The sequence below is a fragment of the Meles meles genome, chromosome 11, assembly GCF_922984935.1.
Source record: "Meles meles chromosome 11, mMelMel3.1 paternal haplotype, whole genome shotgun sequence".
Lineage (NCBI taxonomy): Eukaryota > Metazoa > Chordata > Mammalia > Carnivora > Mustelidae > Meles > Meles meles.
The window spans coordinates 31434611-31452354 of NC_060076.1; the positions used below are offsets into that span (position 1 = coordinate 31434611).

At 38.2% G+C, this 17744-nt stretch overlaps 1 protein-coding gene across 1 annotated transcript in view; it reads left to right on the forward strand.

The window, feature by feature from the left end:
• Positions 1-17744, forward strand: part of TEX10 (testis expressed 10) — a 65630-nt gene that overhangs the window by 6926 nt on the left and 40960 nt on the right. Inside the window, exons 4-5 of the mRNA XM_046022998.1 lie at positions 403-646; positions 6482-6594. Coding sequence (XP_045878954.1) covers positions 403-646; positions 6482-6594 — 357 coding nt within the window. The remainder of the gene's footprint in view (positions 1-402; positions 647-6481; positions 6595-17744) is intronic.

Genomic DNA, 17744 nt, shown 5'->3' on the forward strand with positions numbered 1-17744 from the left:
TATGTCCACACTCAGTTTTCCTGTATTGAATTTTAACTACTGACCATTGATGGCTAATGGTGGGAAGACATGTAGTTGTCTTTTATAGTTTTCATATAAAAGTTAAAAGTTCATATAAAAGTCATATAGTTACTCCTGACTTGATTTTATTTACTGATGGGAGGAGTCATTTGAACGTAATTTATTCATTTCCAGCAAAGCCTAATGAGAAGTAAAACTTGGTAGTTTCTCTCGGCTTTGTCATTTTAGAATTTTATTTTCTTACTAGTTTTGATCAATGTAATTATCAATTCAGGGAACTTCATTTTTACTAGTACTTTACACATAATATTTAAATTAAACAAGGGATAATAGTTTTTAATCATTAATTTTCTTTTTCCATTCTTACCCTTCCTTAATTAGGTACCTGGTTGGAGGACTAGGCAGTGTGGATGAAGGCCTCTCATCTACTGAAAACTTGAAAGGATTTATTGAGATAATAATTCCATTGCTAATTGAATGCTGGATTGAAGCTGTGCCTCCGCAACTAGCTGCTTCTGTTGGAAATGGTATAGAACGAGAACCTCTGCAGGTTATGCAGCAAGTTCTTAATATTATTTCCCTTTTGTGGAAACTCTCTAAACAACATGATGAAACTCATAAATTGGTGAGAACTTAATGGGGTATTTTCTTAGTAATAATGTCTTTTGTCATACATGGGCAGATTAGAAATCTATGTACTACTACTAATTGGTTATGCATTTTCTAAAACATTGTCATGATGTAACTATAAATTTACTTCTTGCTTTTGCCCTAAAATGCAAGTCAAAATAGTTTGTGAGATTCTCTGAATATTTTAAATTTAAGTGAAAAACATAACTTTTTTTGGGGAAGATATTATTTATTCATTTATTTATTAATTTATTTGGAGAGCACCTGAATTGGGGGAGGGCCAGAGTGTAGTGGGGAGAGAAAGAGAGGGAATCTCAAGCAGATTAGTGTCGAGCGTGGAGCCTGACCTGGGACTCAACAGTGGGGCTCAGTCCCACAACCCTGACTGAGTTCATGACCTGAGCTGAAATCAAGGGTTGGATGTCTAACCAACTGACCCACCTAGGTGCCGTGTGAAGTGCATAACTTAATAAACTTGATTTCTTCCTTCCTTCCTTTCCTTTTTTTTTTTTTTTTGGTAAGCTTGATTTCAGTTGCTTTTATTAGGTATAATTCATTGTGGTGTTACAATGAATGCGTTGGTTATGGCACATTGATTATGTAGGAACATTCTACTTTCTGGAGGCACTTTATGGGATTAAAATGTTGCTTATTAAGTACTTTGTTCCAGTGTGTGCCGCGTTGCCAATTTTAGCAGAAATGGACCACAGTGAAGATCTCATAACCAACCCTGAGTTCTTTTTTTTTTTTTCCTGAGTTCTTTTTAGAGAAGAACTCTTGATTTGTAATTTAGAGAAGAAGCTACATACAGACTTGATTAGTTCATGCTCTTTTTGTTTCTCTTGGTAAGGGATATAAGATCAGAAAATATTTGTAAATTATCTTTACTGTGTATAGGTAAGCTATAGTTGTGGTTATGGTGTTAGTGAAATTAACCTAAGATTCTAAGTCTATATCAGTTTTTTACTAGAAAAGCTGATAGTAAAGACATGCTTTGCGATGATTAAATTTTATTTTATCTACTTTTGGGGGGGAGAATTGAATGGTGGCAGCTTTCTTAGAGTGCTGTAGCATAGAGAATATACTATATTTTTGTCCATGGGGCAATTAAGGAAGAACAAGCTTTGTTAATTGGTATTAAGTTAATATGATAGGACACTATCAAAAAGGGCAGTTGCAGGAAGAGTACTTCAAAACTTGAAGCATCTGGTTTTTAGAATTCCTGCAAGGACTTTTGACTAGGCGTGTGAATCTTTGAAGTTGTTTACATATGTACAAAACTGCAGTTTTTTGGTTTTGTTTAATTCTTTTTATTTAAAGCTAATAGGCCACATAAAATAAGATGGGGTTAAATTAAAAGTAATACTTGATAATCTTGAAATGTGTTATGGAGTCATATTAAAGTATGTATTTTAAGAGCTTACTCTAGCACATTAACCCATTACCCATCATCTGTGGAGTTGTTATATGAATTGCTTTTTCAAATAACATGGCATTTTATTGACTATGATTTTGAGCCTGTCTCATAATTCATTGCATACATTGGCAAGAAATTGATCAGGGTTGGAGTTAGGATGTATGATTTTATGAAAGCAAAGCTTACTGTCTTTCATGGCAATCTGTGATGTAAGCTAGTGACAGTAGTAATTATATAGCTTTTTAGAAAAGTATGTTATTTGCAGTCTTGAATGGATTTATCTGAACCTGGGGTAAAAAGTAAAAGTAATGTTATCAACATAAATTTTAAGTACCAGTCTTTCCCTAATTTTTAGAAGGCTAAGAAATAAAGATTCTGGACATCTTGGTGTTTGGTGACATATAGACACCAAGTAATTATTGTTATTTCTTTAGTAATAGTATATGTAACTGAATAGAATGTAGGACCAAGTGCAAATTCATTAATTATACTAGTTTTATGTCATCCACTGTCATTCAGATAACATTTTCAGGGGGCCTAACCACTGCCTTAATTTTATGGATATTTAAAGTTGTATGCTTTAGAACTATTCTGTGCTGTTCTAATGCAGTTGTATTTATTAGCAGTTCATTAATGCAGGACACTGAGTTCAGAAGACTGTTTTGCATAGACTGGAAGGCAACATAGAATACTAAATTGGGCTACTGTTTAAAATTCAAATGAACTGAAGGAAGTTTAATTCAAATAGAAATAGTATTTAAAAGCATACACTGGTAGAATTCTCTAATTTACCTTGGCAAATGTTTTATGTTTTTCTGTAATAACTGGATAAGGTAAGCTCCATTATTTTAGAGATGAAGTATAAATACGTATGTGAGTTGTACAGTGACATTAAAATGCAATCATTTATTTTTTGTTACCATTCTCATTGTTCCCCTTTCACTGACCTTTAGTTTAGCTTAGTAGTTAAGACATTGTGTGACCTGTAATAGCTCAGACTTTAAAGGAGGGGTGAAATGGCATTCCTTGGACTTAAATACAAATTATATCCTACAAGCTGGATTGTAGCCCTTCTCTCAGAAAATGTACAGGTCTTCTCTTGATAAGTTGGCATCTAAATTAGGCGCAGTCTTAGGATAACTGTTTGCTTTTAGGTTTTGCTAAATGTATTTATTTGCTGCACAGTTGAGAAACTTCATTTTTACCTAAGTAGTGTTTTTTTAAAAGCCTTTTTAGAAATCTGAAATCTCTGATCTTTGCTTTAAAAAGAAATCTCAAGGTACATTAAATCTTATTTGTAGTGGTTGAGTACATGTTCTTAGTTCTTAATGAGGTTGGTTATTTCTGATACACTGTGTGTATCATTAGTTTTAAAGATGACATACAAGAGGTGCTTGGGTGGTTCAGTTGTTCAGCATCTGCCTTCGGTTTGGGTAGTGATCCCAGGGTCCTGGGATTGAGCCCGGCATTGGGCTCCCTGCTTGGCGGGGAGCCTGCTTCTCCCTCTTCCACTCCCCCTGCTTGTGTTGCCTCTCTCACTGTATCTCTCTTTGTCAAATAAATAAAATCTTAAAAAAAATATGATTTAACATTAACTTTTTAATTTACTTTGGATTTTGGGGTCTTGTATTACTAGCCTCAGGGTCAGTATTATAATTGCTATAGGAATTGTGTTGTATCTTAGCTTTATATTTTAATGCTGCTTTTAGTTTATGTTTCTCATTGCTGATGTCTTTTCCCTATGAAGATTAGAATTAGTGAAGAATGGTCTGTTGCAGTCATGCGTCAAGGATTTGTTGAGCATCTATAAATGTGGCTGTTTAAGTTAACTAAAATTCAGTTCCTCAGTTGTACTAGCCACATTTCAAGTTCTCATGTAGGTACATGTGGCTAGTGGCTGCTGTATTAGACAACACAGATAAAGGACAATTCCTTCATTGCAGCGTTGCTTGCCCTCACAGTTCTTAACCTTCTGGTGGGGTTGATGGATGTAAACAAATACATAACGTCAGTGCTGAGAAGAAAGATAAAAGTAAAGCAGGGTAAAGAGAGAACAGGTCCTGGAACAGAATGAGGGGGAGCTATTTTATTTTATTTTTAAGATTTTATTTATTTGAGAGAGAGACAGATAGTGACAGAGATAGAGAGAGCACAAGTGGAGAGGAGAGGGAGAAGCTGGCTCCCACTGAGCAAGGAGCCCAATGTGGAGCTCGATCCCAGAACCCTGGGATCATGACCTGAGCCACAGGCAGGTGCTTAACTGACCGAGCCACCCAGGCATCCCAAGGGGGAGCTGTTTTAAATAGGTGGTCAGAAATATTTTCATGACTTTTTTTTGTTTGTTTGTTTTTAAGATTTTATTTATTCACTTGAGTGATACAGCAGAAGCAGGGGGAGAGGGAGAGGGAGAAGCAGACCCCCGTCTGAGCTGGGAGCCTGACATGGGGCTCGATCCCAGGAGCTGGAGATCATGACCTGTGCGGAAGGCAGACACCTAAGCATCTGAGCCACCCAGGCACCCATTTTCATGACTTCGAATGGCACTCAGTAAAGTTAAAGGACCAAGTGCTGTAAAGACCTGTGGGGAGAACCTTCCAGGCATAGGAAATAGCCAGTGTAAAGCCCCTGAAGTGAGAACAGATTTGACATATTTGAGGAATGGCAGGAAAGCCTGTGCAAGTGAGGCACTAGGAGAATGGTAGAAGATGATGAGTGAGAGAAAGTGACAGAGGCCAGATCATGGCAACATATGGTCCATGGTAACAAGTTTGGATTTTAACCTGAGTGTGATGAAAAGACAATGGAAGATTTCAGCAGGGAACTGGCATGATCTGAATGTGTATTTAACTTTAATATGTTGAATTTGCAAATAGAACACTAGCGAGCTTCCTATGGTCAGCATCCACCTGTAGAAGAACTGGAGCCCAACCTCACACCATCCATCCTGTGGATGACCAGTCCTGCCCTACATATACACTTATTCCCTTTCTCCCTTTCTGTATTTTGAAGCATGATTTATGTTTTAAAAGATCACCCTGGCTGCAATGTAGAGAATTGACTTTTGAGGAAGATGAGAGGAAAAGTAGGGAAAACAGTTGGGAGGCTGTTGAAGTAATCTAGGTAAGAGTGGTTGATTGAGGGGCGCCTGGGTGGCTCAGTGGGTTAAAGCCTCTGCCTTCAGCTCAGGTCATGATCCCAGGGTCCTGGGATCGAGCCCCGCATCGGGCTCTCTGCTCGGTGGGGAGCCTGCTTCCTCCTCTCTCTCTGCCTGCCTCTCTGCCTACTTGTGATCTCTGTCTGTCAAATAAATCAATAAAATCTTTAAAAAAAAAAAAAGTGGTTGATTGGAGTAAAATGGTAACTAGTGATTGAAACTATGAGAAGCAACTGGATTCTGATAAAGCCAGTGGGACTGCTGATGTGCATAGTGAAGGAAAGAGAAGTAAGGATAATGCCCGTGTTATGGTCCAAATAACAATGTGACTGCTGCTGGGAGCAGTTTATTCATTAAATTTTTTTTAAGCTTTATTTATTTTAGAGAGAGAGTGCATGGGGGGTGGGGGTGAGGAGGAGAGGGAGAGAGAAACCCAAGTAGACTCCCTGCTGAGTGCAGAACCCCATGTGAGGCTCAGTCCCATGACTCATGAGATCATGACCTGAGCCAAAACCAAGAGTGGGGCGCTTAACTGACTGCACCACTCAGGCACCCCATTCATGTTAAATTTAAGATGCTTTTTAGAAGTCCAGAAGGACATGTTGAGTATACAGTTACAGATTAGCACAAAGAGAAGAATCCAGAAAAGGCTATTAAGGAGCTGTTGGGTGACCAGCTATTTTAAACACCTCAAGTCCCACATCCCAAGAAGCCATTCAGTCCCTGGCAAAATGGCATGGTTGATTCTCTGGATAGGAGGAAAGAGTGTGGTGATCTGGAATTAGTATTTTAAGTAGGAGAGAAAGATTCATGAATACTGTAAGAATTTTAGAGAAGTTCATTGCTGTGTGACAATGTTATATATCTTTAATTGGAAATAATAGAATTGCTATGAAGTAGAGTTCTTCTATAAATAGAACATTAGGTAGAAGACTTCTGGATACATTTTACAAATACTGCACTAGAGGTTCAAAACAAGAATTTTCTTACATCATACTTTCTCCCTTTTTCTTCTCTTAAACAGTAGAAAAAAATGCAAGTAAAGATAATTAATAAGCACCAAAAATATCTGTGGGTGAGAATTGGATGCCCTAATGTTTTACTCTGATTTTAAAATTTATTTTAAATCTATCATGAGCAAAAGGTGTATTATAATGGTAAACTTATAATTGAATATTAATAGTCAAATTTCTGCTTAAATTTGGTTATTTTAAATAATTGTTTCTTGTAGATTTTCTAATGCTCGCTTATTTTAATAGGAGTCGTGGCTTCGAAAGAATTATCTTATTGATTTCAAACACCATTTTATGAGTCATTTTCCATATGCCTTAAAAGAAATAACCAAGCACAAAAGGAAAGAGACAAATAAAAGGTATTGTGATTCCTTCCACTGTATAGACTTGAAAAATTTTTTAACCTGAAATTACCAAAAATAGTTAACCTTAAACTGGAACTTTCTACACTGTGAGGGGTTCATATCTAAATTTTGTGAAATAAAACTAAAAGTTGCAGTAGTATGGCTGATCTTGAACAAGTCATTTTAACCTTAAAATTTTCATTTAAAAATTTAAAAAATATATATATAAATATTTTATGCAAATTGAGTATCAGGTATCAAATTCTGTTAATAAATTTAATAAAATTTCTTGATGTGGGTATTTTATTTGGGAGAAGTATTATGTAATCTCTAAGTGAGTTTCTTAAAGGTCATCTAGTTGCATCATTTATATATGAGGAGACTGATGGTGAAACTAATACCAGTATCAGAAAGAGGGATAATTGGAGAAAAATGGTTTTCTAAAACAGAGAGGCTTATGAATTAGAAGATGGAGTTTAAAATTGTAAGCCTGGGTACTGTTTAAAATGTTTACCTCAAGTGAGAGGAAATAAATATAAAAACAAGTTATCTAATAAAATTTTCTTGCTTCTTGAGGTGAGCTTGGTTTCTATAAATTGCCTTCTTAAAACTTTATCCATTCATTTATTGATGGACTGCTTCTATAGTTTGGCTGTTGAAAATAATGCTGCAATAAAAATGGGGTGCATGTATCCCTTTGAATTTAGTATTTTTGTAGTTTGGTGTAAATACCCAGTAGTGTGATTCCTGGATTGTAGGATGGTTCTGGTTTTAAGTTTTTCAAGAACCTCCATACTGTTTTCCACAGTGGCTGCACCAGCTTGCATTCCCAGCAACAATGCATGAGTTCTTTTTGCCTACATCCTCAACAGCACTTGTTCATTGTGTGTGTGGTTTTTTGTTGTTGTTGCTTGTGTTTTTGATTTTAGCAATTCTGACAGGTGTGAGGTGATATCTCATTGTAGTTTTTGGTTTGCATTTTCCTGATGATGAGTGGTGTTGAGCATCTTTTCATGTGTCTGTTGGCCATTTGGATGTCTTTGGAGAAATTTCTGTTCATGTTTTCTGCTCAGTTTTGGATTATTTGTTTTTAAGATATTGATTGTATCAGTTCTTTATACATTTTGGATACTAACTCTTTATTGGCTAAGTCATTTATAAATATCTTCTTCCATTCTGTAGGTTGCTTTTTAGTTTTGTTAATTGTTGCTTTTTCTGTGCAGAAGCTTTACTTTGATGTAGTCGCAATAGTTTACTTTTGCTTTTATTTCCCTTGCCTCAGGAGACCTATCTAGAAAACTGTTGTTACAGCCCATGTCAGATTACTGCCTATGCTCTCTTCAAGGATTTTTATGGTTTCAGGTTTCATATTTAGCTCTTCAATCCATTTTGAATTTATTTTTGTATATGGTATAAGAAAGTGGTCCAGTTTCATTGTTTTCTGTGTAGCTGTTCACAGAGCTGTTGAAGAAACTTTTTCCCATTGTATATTCAGCCCTTCTTTGTCAAAGATTAATTGACTTTATAATTGTTGGTTTATTTCTGGTTTTTCTGTTCTGTTCCATTGATCTGTGTGTCTAATGTCATTAACATACGGTTTTACTACTGCTTTGTAGCATAACGTGGAATGTAACTGGAATTGTGATACCTCTAGTTTTATTTTTGTTTTTCAAGATTGCTTTGGCTATTTTAGGTCTTTTGTGATGCCATACAAATTTTAGGATGGATTGTTCTAGTTCTGTGAAAAATACTGTTGGCATTTTGATAGGTATTGCATTAAATCTGTAGATTGTGTAGTATAGACATTTTAACAATATTTGTTTTTCCAACCCGTGAGCATGGATAGAATGTCTTTTTCCATTTTTTTTTTTTTGCATTGTCTTGAATTTCTTTCATCAGTATTTTTAAAGTTTTCAGAGTCCAGGGCTTTCACCTTGTTGGTTAAGTTTGTTCCTAGATATTTTATTGTTTGTGGTACAGTTGTAAATGGGATTGTTTTCTTAATTTCATTTGCTCCTTGCTTCATTATTAGTCTGAAGAATGCAACAGAGTTCTCTACATTGATTTTGTATCCTGGAACTTTATTTGGAACTTTACTGAATTCATTTACCAGTTCTAATAGTTTCTTGGTGGAGTCTTTAGGGTTTTCTGTATTTAGTATCATGTCATCTGCAAATAGTTTTTCTTCTTTAACATTTTGGTTGTTTATGTTGTCTAATTGCCATAGCTAGGACTTACATTACTATGTTGAATAAAAGGGATGAGAGTGGACATCCTTGCCTTGTTTTTGACTTATTGGAAAAGCTCTCAGTTTTTCACCATTGAGGGTGATTTTGTCTGTGGGTTTTTCATATAAGGACTTTATTTATTTATTTAAAAGATACTATTTATTTGACAGAGGGAGAGACAGCTAGAAAGGGAACACAAGCAAGGGGAGTGAGAGAGGGAAAGGCAGGCTCCCTGCGGAGCAGGGAGCCCAGTGCAGGGCTCGATGCCAGGACTCTGGGATCATGACCCAAGCCAAAGGAAGGCACCCAATGACTGAGCCACCCAGGCACCCTCATATAAGGCCTTTATTATGTTGAATTATGTTTCTTTTGGACTTAACTTTGTTGAGGGTTTTTACATGAATAGATGTTATACTTTGTCAGATGCTTTTTCTGCATCTGTTGAAATGAGCATATAGTTTTTATCCTTTAATTGATGTAATGTATCACATTGTTTTGCAAATATATATTCGTTTTAACATTTTACTTTTTAAAAGATTTTTATTTATTTGACAGAGAAATAGAGAGCACAAGTAGGCAGAGCGGCAAGCAGAGGGAGAGGGAGAAGCAAGCTCTCTGCTGAGCAGGGAGCGAGGTGTGGGACTCGATCCCAGGACCCTGGGATCATGACCTGAGCTGAAGGCAGCGGCTTAACCGACTGAGTCATCCAGGCACCCTTAACATTTTACTTTTTTATTTATTTTTAATTTTTAATTTTTTAAATTTTATTATTATTTTTTTAATTTTATTTATTTACTTGACAGAGAGAGATCAGAAGTAGGCAGAGAGGCAGGCAGAGAGAGAGGAGGAAGCAGGCTCCCCACTGAGCAGGAAGCCCGATGTGGGGCTCGATCCCAGGACCCTGGGATCATGACCTGAGCCGAAGGCGGAGGCTTTAACCCACTGAGCCACCCAGGTGCCCCTTTTTTAAGGTAGTCTCCATAATCAATGTGGGGCTTGACTCATGACCCCAAGATCAAAGTTACATGCTCTATCAGTTGATCCAGCCAGCTGCCCCTTCTTTTGCAAACATATATATATTTAAGACTGTTTATTTGAGAGAGTGATTGAGAGATCAAAAGCAAGGTGAGCATTAGAAGGAGAGGAAGAGGGGTGCCTGGGTGGCTCAGTGGGTTAAAGCCTCTGCCTTTGGCTCAGGTCATGATCCCAGGGTCCTGGGATCGAGCCCCACATCCGGCTCTCTGCTCCGCAGGGAGCCTGCTTCCTCCTCTCTCTCTGCCTGCCTCTCTGCCTAGTTGTGATTTCTCTCTGTCAAATAAATAAAATATTTAAAAAAAAAAAAAAAAAGAAGGAGAGGAAGAAGCAGACTCCCTGCTAAGCAGGGATCCCAAAGTGGGGTTTGATCCCAGGACCCTGGGATCATGACCTGAGCTGAAAGCAGACGTCGAACCGACTGAGCAGCCCAGCTGCGCCTTGTTTTGTGAATGTTAAACCGTTGCCTCCTGGGAATGAATCCCACTTGATTGTAGTATATGATTTTTAAAAAATACATTGTTCATTTGGTTTGCTGATGTTAAGAATATTTACATTTGTAGTCATAAGAGATACTGGCCTGTTGTTCTCTTTTTTGGTGGTATCTTTATCTGGTTTTGGTATCAGGGTGATACTGACCTCATGGAATGAATTTGGAAGTTTGCCTTCCTTTTGTATTTTTTGGAATCGTTTAAGAAGGAGGAGTATTAACTCTTCTTTAAATGTTTGCTAGAATTTGCCTGGGAAGCTGTCTGCTCTTGGACTTTTGTTTGGAGTTTTTTGATTATTGTTTCAGTTTCATTGCTGGTGATTGGTCTAATTTTCTATCTATTTCTGTGTTAGTTTTGGTTGGTTATATGTTTCTAGGAATTTATCCATTTCTTCCAAGTTGTCCAGTTTGTTGTCAAATATGTTTTCATAATATCCTGTTACAGGTATTTTTATTCCTTCCTTTCCCATTCCTTTCCTTTCCGTTAAGAGAGAGAGTACACTTGGTGGGTGGAGGGAGAGGGAGAATCCCAAGCAGGCTCACACTCAGTGCAGAGCCTGACATGGAGCTCAGTCCCACAACCCTAAGATCATGTACCAAGCCTAAATCAAGAGTTGGATGCCCAACCGACTGAGCCAACCAGGCACCTCTACAGTTGTTTGTATTTCTTTGGTGTTGGTTGTTGTTTTTCTTTTTTCATTAGTAATTTTATTTGGGTGTTCTCTTTCTTTTTCTTTTTGATGAGTCTTGCTAGAAATTTATCAGTTTTGTCGATTTTTTCCCCCCCCAAAGACAAGTTCCTTGTTTCATTGATCTGGTTTTTTTTTTTTTTTTTTTTTTTTTTTTAAATTTCTGTACCATTTATTTCTGCTCTAATCTTTATTATTTCTTAAATTTTGCTGCTTTGGGATTTTATTGTTGTTGTTCTTTTTCTGGCTTTAAGTGTAAGGTTAGGTCTTTTATTTGAGATTTTTCTTCTTCTTTTTTTTTAATATTTTATTTATCTGACAGAAATCACAACTAGGCAGGCAGAGAGAGAGGAGGAAGCAGGCTCCCCACGGAGCAGAGAGCCCGATGTGGGGCTCGATCCCAGGACCCTGGGATCATGACCTGAGCCGAAGGCAGAGGCTTTAACCCACTGAGCCATCCAGGTGCCCCGAGATTTTTCTTCTTGAGGTAGGCCTGTAATTCTCTATAAATTGCCTTCTTTTTTTTTTTTTTTTTTCAAGATTTTATTTATTTATTTGACAGAGATCACAGGTAGGCAGAGAAGCAGGCAGAGAGAGAGGGGGAAGGAGGCTTCCTGCTGAGCAGAGAGCCTGACGCGGGCCTCGATCCCAGGACCCTGAGATCATAACCTGAGCTGAAGGCAGAGGCTTAACCCACTGAGCCACCCTGGCGACCTATAAATTGCCTTCTTAAAACCACTTTTTGCTGTATCCCAAAGATTTTGGACCTTTGTGTTTTCATTTTCATGTAATTTTTTTTTTCTTTTTAAAGATTTTATTTACTTGACAGAAAGAGATCACAAGTAGGCAGAGAGGCAGGCAGAGAGAGAGAGAGGGAAGCAGGCCCCCTGTTGAGCAGAGAGCCCGATGCGGGACTCGATCCCAGGACCCTGAGATCATGACCTGAGCCGAAGGCAGCGGCTTAACCCACTGAGCCACCCAGGCGCCCCTCATGTAATTTTTTTTTATGTCTTTTTGATTTCTTGGTTTGACGCATTCATTGTTTAATAGCATCTTATTTAACCTCCATGTATTTGTGTTCTTTTCAGATCTTGTGGTTGATTTCTTGTTTCATAGCATTTTGTTCAGAAAAGGTGCATGGTATGATTTCAGTTTGTTGAGACTTGTTTTATGGTCTAATATATGATATGTTCTGGAAAATGTTCTGTTTGTGCTTGAAAAAGGATGTGTATTCTGCTGTTTTAGGATGGAGTGTTCTGAATATCATGTCTGCTAATCCATCTAGTCTAGTGTTTCATTTAAAGCCACTTTTTCCTTACTGATTCTCTGTTTGGATGATCTGTCCATTGATGTGAATGTGGTGTTAAAGTCCTCTATTGTTACTGTATTACTGTTGATTATTCCTTTTATGTTTGTTATTAACTGTTTTATGTATTTGGGTGCATGAATATTTACAACTGTTATGTCCTCTTGTTGGATTGTCCCCTTTAATTATAGTGTCCTTCCTTATCTCCTGTTACGGTCTTTGTTTTAATGTCTGTTTTGTCCAATATGAGTATTGCTACCTTGGCTTTCTTTTGGCACCATTTACATGATAAATATTTCTCCATCCCCTTATCCCCTTCAAACTGCAGGTGTCTTTAGGTCTGAAATGAGTCTTTCGTAGGCATATAGATGGCTCTTGTTTTTTTTAATCCACTTTGTCACCCTGTGTCTTTTGTTTGGAGCATTTAGTTCATTTACAGTCAAAGTAATTACTGAGAAGTATGTACTTAATTGCCATTTTGTTAACTTGTTTTGTGCTTGTTTGTGGAGATTCTCTCTCATTCTTTCTCTTGCTGTCATGGTTTGTTGGCTTTCTTAAGTAATATACATGGATTCCTTTCTCTTTATTCTTTGCATGTTAGTTACAGATTTTTGATTTATAGTCATCATTAGATTTGTACATAACATCTGCATATAAGAGTCTACATTAAGTTGTTCGTTGCATAAGTTTAAACCTGTGCTTTACTCCTCTCTCATGTTTCAGGTATATGGTTTCATATAAAATACCATTTTATTTTATGAATCCGTTGACTGATTTTTTAAAAAGACTTTATTTATTTATTTATTTTACAGAGAGAGAGAGAGAGAGAGAGCGCGCGTGCTTGCATGTGCACACAAACAGGGGGATTGTCAGAGGGAAAGGGAGAAGCAGGCTCTCCGCGGAGCAGGGGTCCCCACATGGGTTTCCATCCCAGAACCCTGGGATCATGACCTGAGCCAAAGGCAGACACTTAACCAACTGAGCCAGCCAGGTGCCTTCCCTTGACTGAGTTTTATAAATATATTTATTCTTACTGTTTTTGTGGGTTTTTTGTTTGTTTGTTTATTTTAGGGAGAGAGAGTGCTCCTGCAAGAGTGGTGGTGGAGGGGTAGAGGGGCAGAGGGAGAGAAACTCAAGCAGACTCCGTGGTGAGCATGGGGTTCTATGCCAGGCTCAATCTCTTGACCCGGAGATCATGACCTGAGCCAAAATCAAGAGTCAGACACTCAACTCACTGAGCCATCTCGGTGCCCCCTGTGTTTTTTACTTTTTATACTCTCACTTATGGTCTTCCTTTCCATTCAGAGAGTACACTTTAATATTTCTTTTCTTTCTTTTTTTAAAGATTTTATCTATTCGACAGAGAGAGATCACAAGAAGGCAGAGAGGCAGGCAGAGAGAGAGAGAGAGAGAGAGAGAGAGGAGGAAGCAGGCTCCCCACCAAGGAGAGAGCCCGATGTAGGGCTCGATCCCAGGACCCTGGGATCATGACCTGAACCGAAGGCAGAGGCTTTAACCCTCTGAGCCACCCAGGTGCCCCCACTTTAATATTTCTTAAAGGGCTGACTTACTGATCATGAACTACTTTAGTTTTTGTTTGTTTGGGAAACTCTTTATCTCTCCTTCTATTCTGATTGATAATCTTGCTGGATAGAATATTCTTGGCTGCACATTTTTCTCTTTGAGTTCATTGAATATATCTTTCCCCACTCCCTTCTCGCCTGCAAAGTTTCTGCTGAAAAATTCACTAATTGCCTTATAGGATTTCCCTTGTATGTAACTGGTTTTTTTTCCTTTTGCTGCTTTTAAAATTTTGTCCTTGTTGCTATTATTTTGCCATCGTAATTACTCTGTGTCTTGTTTGGATGACCTTTGGTTGAATTTGGAGTGGGGGGCAGGAGGGTGGGAAATGGCAAGATCTCTGTGTTTCCTGGATCTGGATCTCTGTTTCCTTCTCCAGATTAGGGAAGTTTTCAGTTATTATTTCTTCAAACAAATTTTCTCTCTTTTTTCTTTCTTCTAAGATCCATATAATGCAGATGTTATTACACTTGGTGGAGTCATTGAGTTCCCTAAGACTTTTCTCAGTTTGCATAATTTCCTTTCTTTTGCTCAGCTTGTTACTTCTATTATCCTGCCTTCCAGGTTGTTAATTCGTTCCTCTGCTTCATTTAGCCTGCTATTTCTTCCATCAGGAGGATTTTAAATTATGTTCTTGATCTCTGATTGGTTCTCTTTTATCTCTGTATTAATGGTCTGTGTGATGTACTCCACTCTTTTCCCCAGTTTAGTATTTTCATGATTGTTATTTTAAATTCTCTATCAGGCATATGACTTATACTTATTTCACTTTGGTCTCTTGCTGTGGTTTGCCTTAACGAAGAAGCGGCCCTGCAGTGCCCTGCAGTGCAGTGTCCCTTATTTCCCAGGGCCTGGCGCTTCAGAGTGTGTCCTATGTGTATTGCATGTGCTCTCCTGTTGAGTCTTGGCCTCTTTCCTTCATTGTATTTACATAGTCTCTCTTGGCATATTTTGTGCAATATTTGATCTCTGGCAGGGGTGGGGCACACTTTAACACATTTTAACAAGGTGTGTGAGGGTCTGCTTGTCAGAACTGAGGTCCTCCTGAGTGTCAGGCTGTGTGGCATTGTCAGGGTTTGTGCTGGGGGTGGGGCCTGCAGTGCTGGGACTCAGGCCAGTGTAGGGCATATCTGCTGATGGTTGGGGTGGGGTGTTGTGGAGAGGGTGGAATGTGAAGAAACTTGGTGATAGCAAGTTAGGAGTGTTGTCACCATGTTGGTTCCTGCAGGTGGCCATTGTTTTTGCTGGGGGGTGGAGAGGGAAAGGGTGTCTGCCATGTCCTTTGTTCTTGGAGTCTCCCTGTGGTCCCTGCCTCTCTGGACTGTGCTTTGAGATGAGCAAATCACTCTTCCTCCTGCCTACCCTGGAGTTTTCCACTTGCTGGTTCTGCACTGTATCTGCAGGGGTATTTGTCTTATTATCTCTTCTATCGCAGAACTCTGTTTCCTAACGCCTTCCGGGCTCTCACAGAGCCAAGTACACCAATTTTTAAAATTCCAGGCTTTAAGTCCTGCTGGTTTTAAGAACTCAGAAAATTTAGCCCCTCTCACTTTCAAAGGTAAATATTCTGGAGATTCATCCTCCCTGTTTGTGGACTTCCCAGTGTGAAAGTCCGTTTTCTGCCCTTCTCCACACCACTAGCTCCCTCTCCATTGTGTCAGATGGCCATGGTTCATTTTGCTTCCAGACCATGTCTTCGCCCTTCCTATTTTCTTTAATGTGGCCTCTTTGTTGGCTTTAGTTGTGGAATTTGTTTGCTAGTCTTTGGGTAGTTTCCTGGGTAATTTAAACTGATATGGGTGTTACCTAGTTGTATGCATGGAAGAGGTGAGCTTATTGTCCTCCTGTTCTGTTGTCTTCCCAGCTGACTTTGCAGTTGTGGAATTTTTAGCAAAAATAGATTGGCAATATAACTAGCTTATTTTTCAGAAGATTTCCCCAGGATTCATTTTCAGGGACTTCGGACTGCTCTTTTATTTCCATAAGGTGCTGCCTTGAATACTTGGCAGATAACTTGTGGAGGGCAACATAAGTTAAAAGTTAGGAGAGACAACATTGTAACCCCAGTTAATTTTTGACCTGATGTCTAAATTTTTCATCTTCAATTAAAATACAGGGTTACAAAGGATATTATTGATTTTTATTATGGTAAAATACACATAACATGAAATTTGACCTTTTTAATCATTTAAAGTATATGGTTCAATAGTGTTAAGTATATTTACATTGTTATGCAGCCATCACCACCATCCATTTCCAGAACTTTTTTCATCTTCCTAAACTGGAAGTCTGTACCCATGAAACAATACCTCATCATGGTCCCCTGTCACCAGCTTCTGGGATCCACTGTTCTACTTTTTGTCTCTGTTAATTTGACTCTTGTAGGGTACCTCACATAAGCAGAACCAGAAAATATTTTCCTTTTGTGTCTGGCTTAATTTCATTTAGGAAAATGTTTTCAAGGTTCATCCATATATTGTAGCATGTACTAGCACGTTTCCCCTTTTTTTAGAAATAGATTTTATTTTTTTAGAGCAGTTTTAGTTACATAGTGAAGTTGAGCAGAAAGTATAGAATTGTCATGTACTCTTGCTCCCAGAAATACATAGCTTTCCTCACTGTCAGCATCCTGCACCAGAGTTAAACATTTGTTACAATCTGTGAACCTACACTGACACATCATTTTCATGCCAAATCCATAGTTTACCTTCGGGTTCACTGTTGGTATTACAAATTCTATGAGTTTTGACAAATATATGATGACATCTATTCACCATTATAGTATCCTATAGGTTAGTTTCACTGTCCTAAAAATCCTCTCTTCTCTGCCTATTCATCCTTCCATTCCCCATGTTTTTTTCATGACTTAGCTCTTTTTTTAAAGTGCTTAATTATGTTCTTGTATGGGTGTGTCACAGTTCATGTATCCATTCACCTACTTACTAATGGACGTCTTGGTTGCTTCCAAGTTTTCCTTCCGTATTAAGGCTAAATAATACTCCATTGTATGTATATACCCATATTTTGTTTATCTATTCATCTTGTCAATGGATGTTTGGGTGGTTTCTGCCTTTTGGTTACTGCAATAATGCTGTTGTGAACATTGGTCTTCAAATGTCCATTTTGAAAGTCCCTGCTTTCAATTCTTCGTTTATGTTAAAGGCTGTAATTTTGTCATTGGAAATATTGGCATTTAAAAAAAGGCATTGTAGTCCTCTCTAAGAAAACTTTTTTTTTTTTTTTTTTTTTTTTTTAAAAGGATCTTACTTGAGAGATAGTGTGAGAGAGCAGAAGGGGTGGATGGGGGAGAGGGAGAAACTGGCTTCCTCCTCAGCAGGGAGCCCAAAGAGGGACTCTGTCCCAGGACCCTGAGATCATGACTTGAGATGAAGGCAGATGCTTAACTCACTGAGTCACCCAGATGCCCCTCTTTCTTTCTTTCTTTCTTTGAAGATTTTTATTTATTTTAAAGAGAGAGTGCAAGCAGAGGGAGGGGCATAGGGAGATTGGAGAGAGAGACTCTCAAGCAGATTCCACGCTGAATGTGGAGCCCAGTGTCGGGCTTGATTTCTGAGATCATGACCCAAATTGAAATCAAGAGTTGGACACTTAACGACTGAGCCACCCAGGTGCCCTTAAGAAAACTTTTTTTTGTGCTCAAAATGTATTAATCTGTGTGGTGATTATTCCAACAAGGTAACTCTAATATGTACTGGAAACAAATACTGTAACCAAAATAACATGAGTTCATTCCTTGGTGGGTTACATATAGAGATTTCACCAGGTGGAATTGCCACACAACAGAACCTATTTACTGCAAGTAAGGAGATCATGGGGGA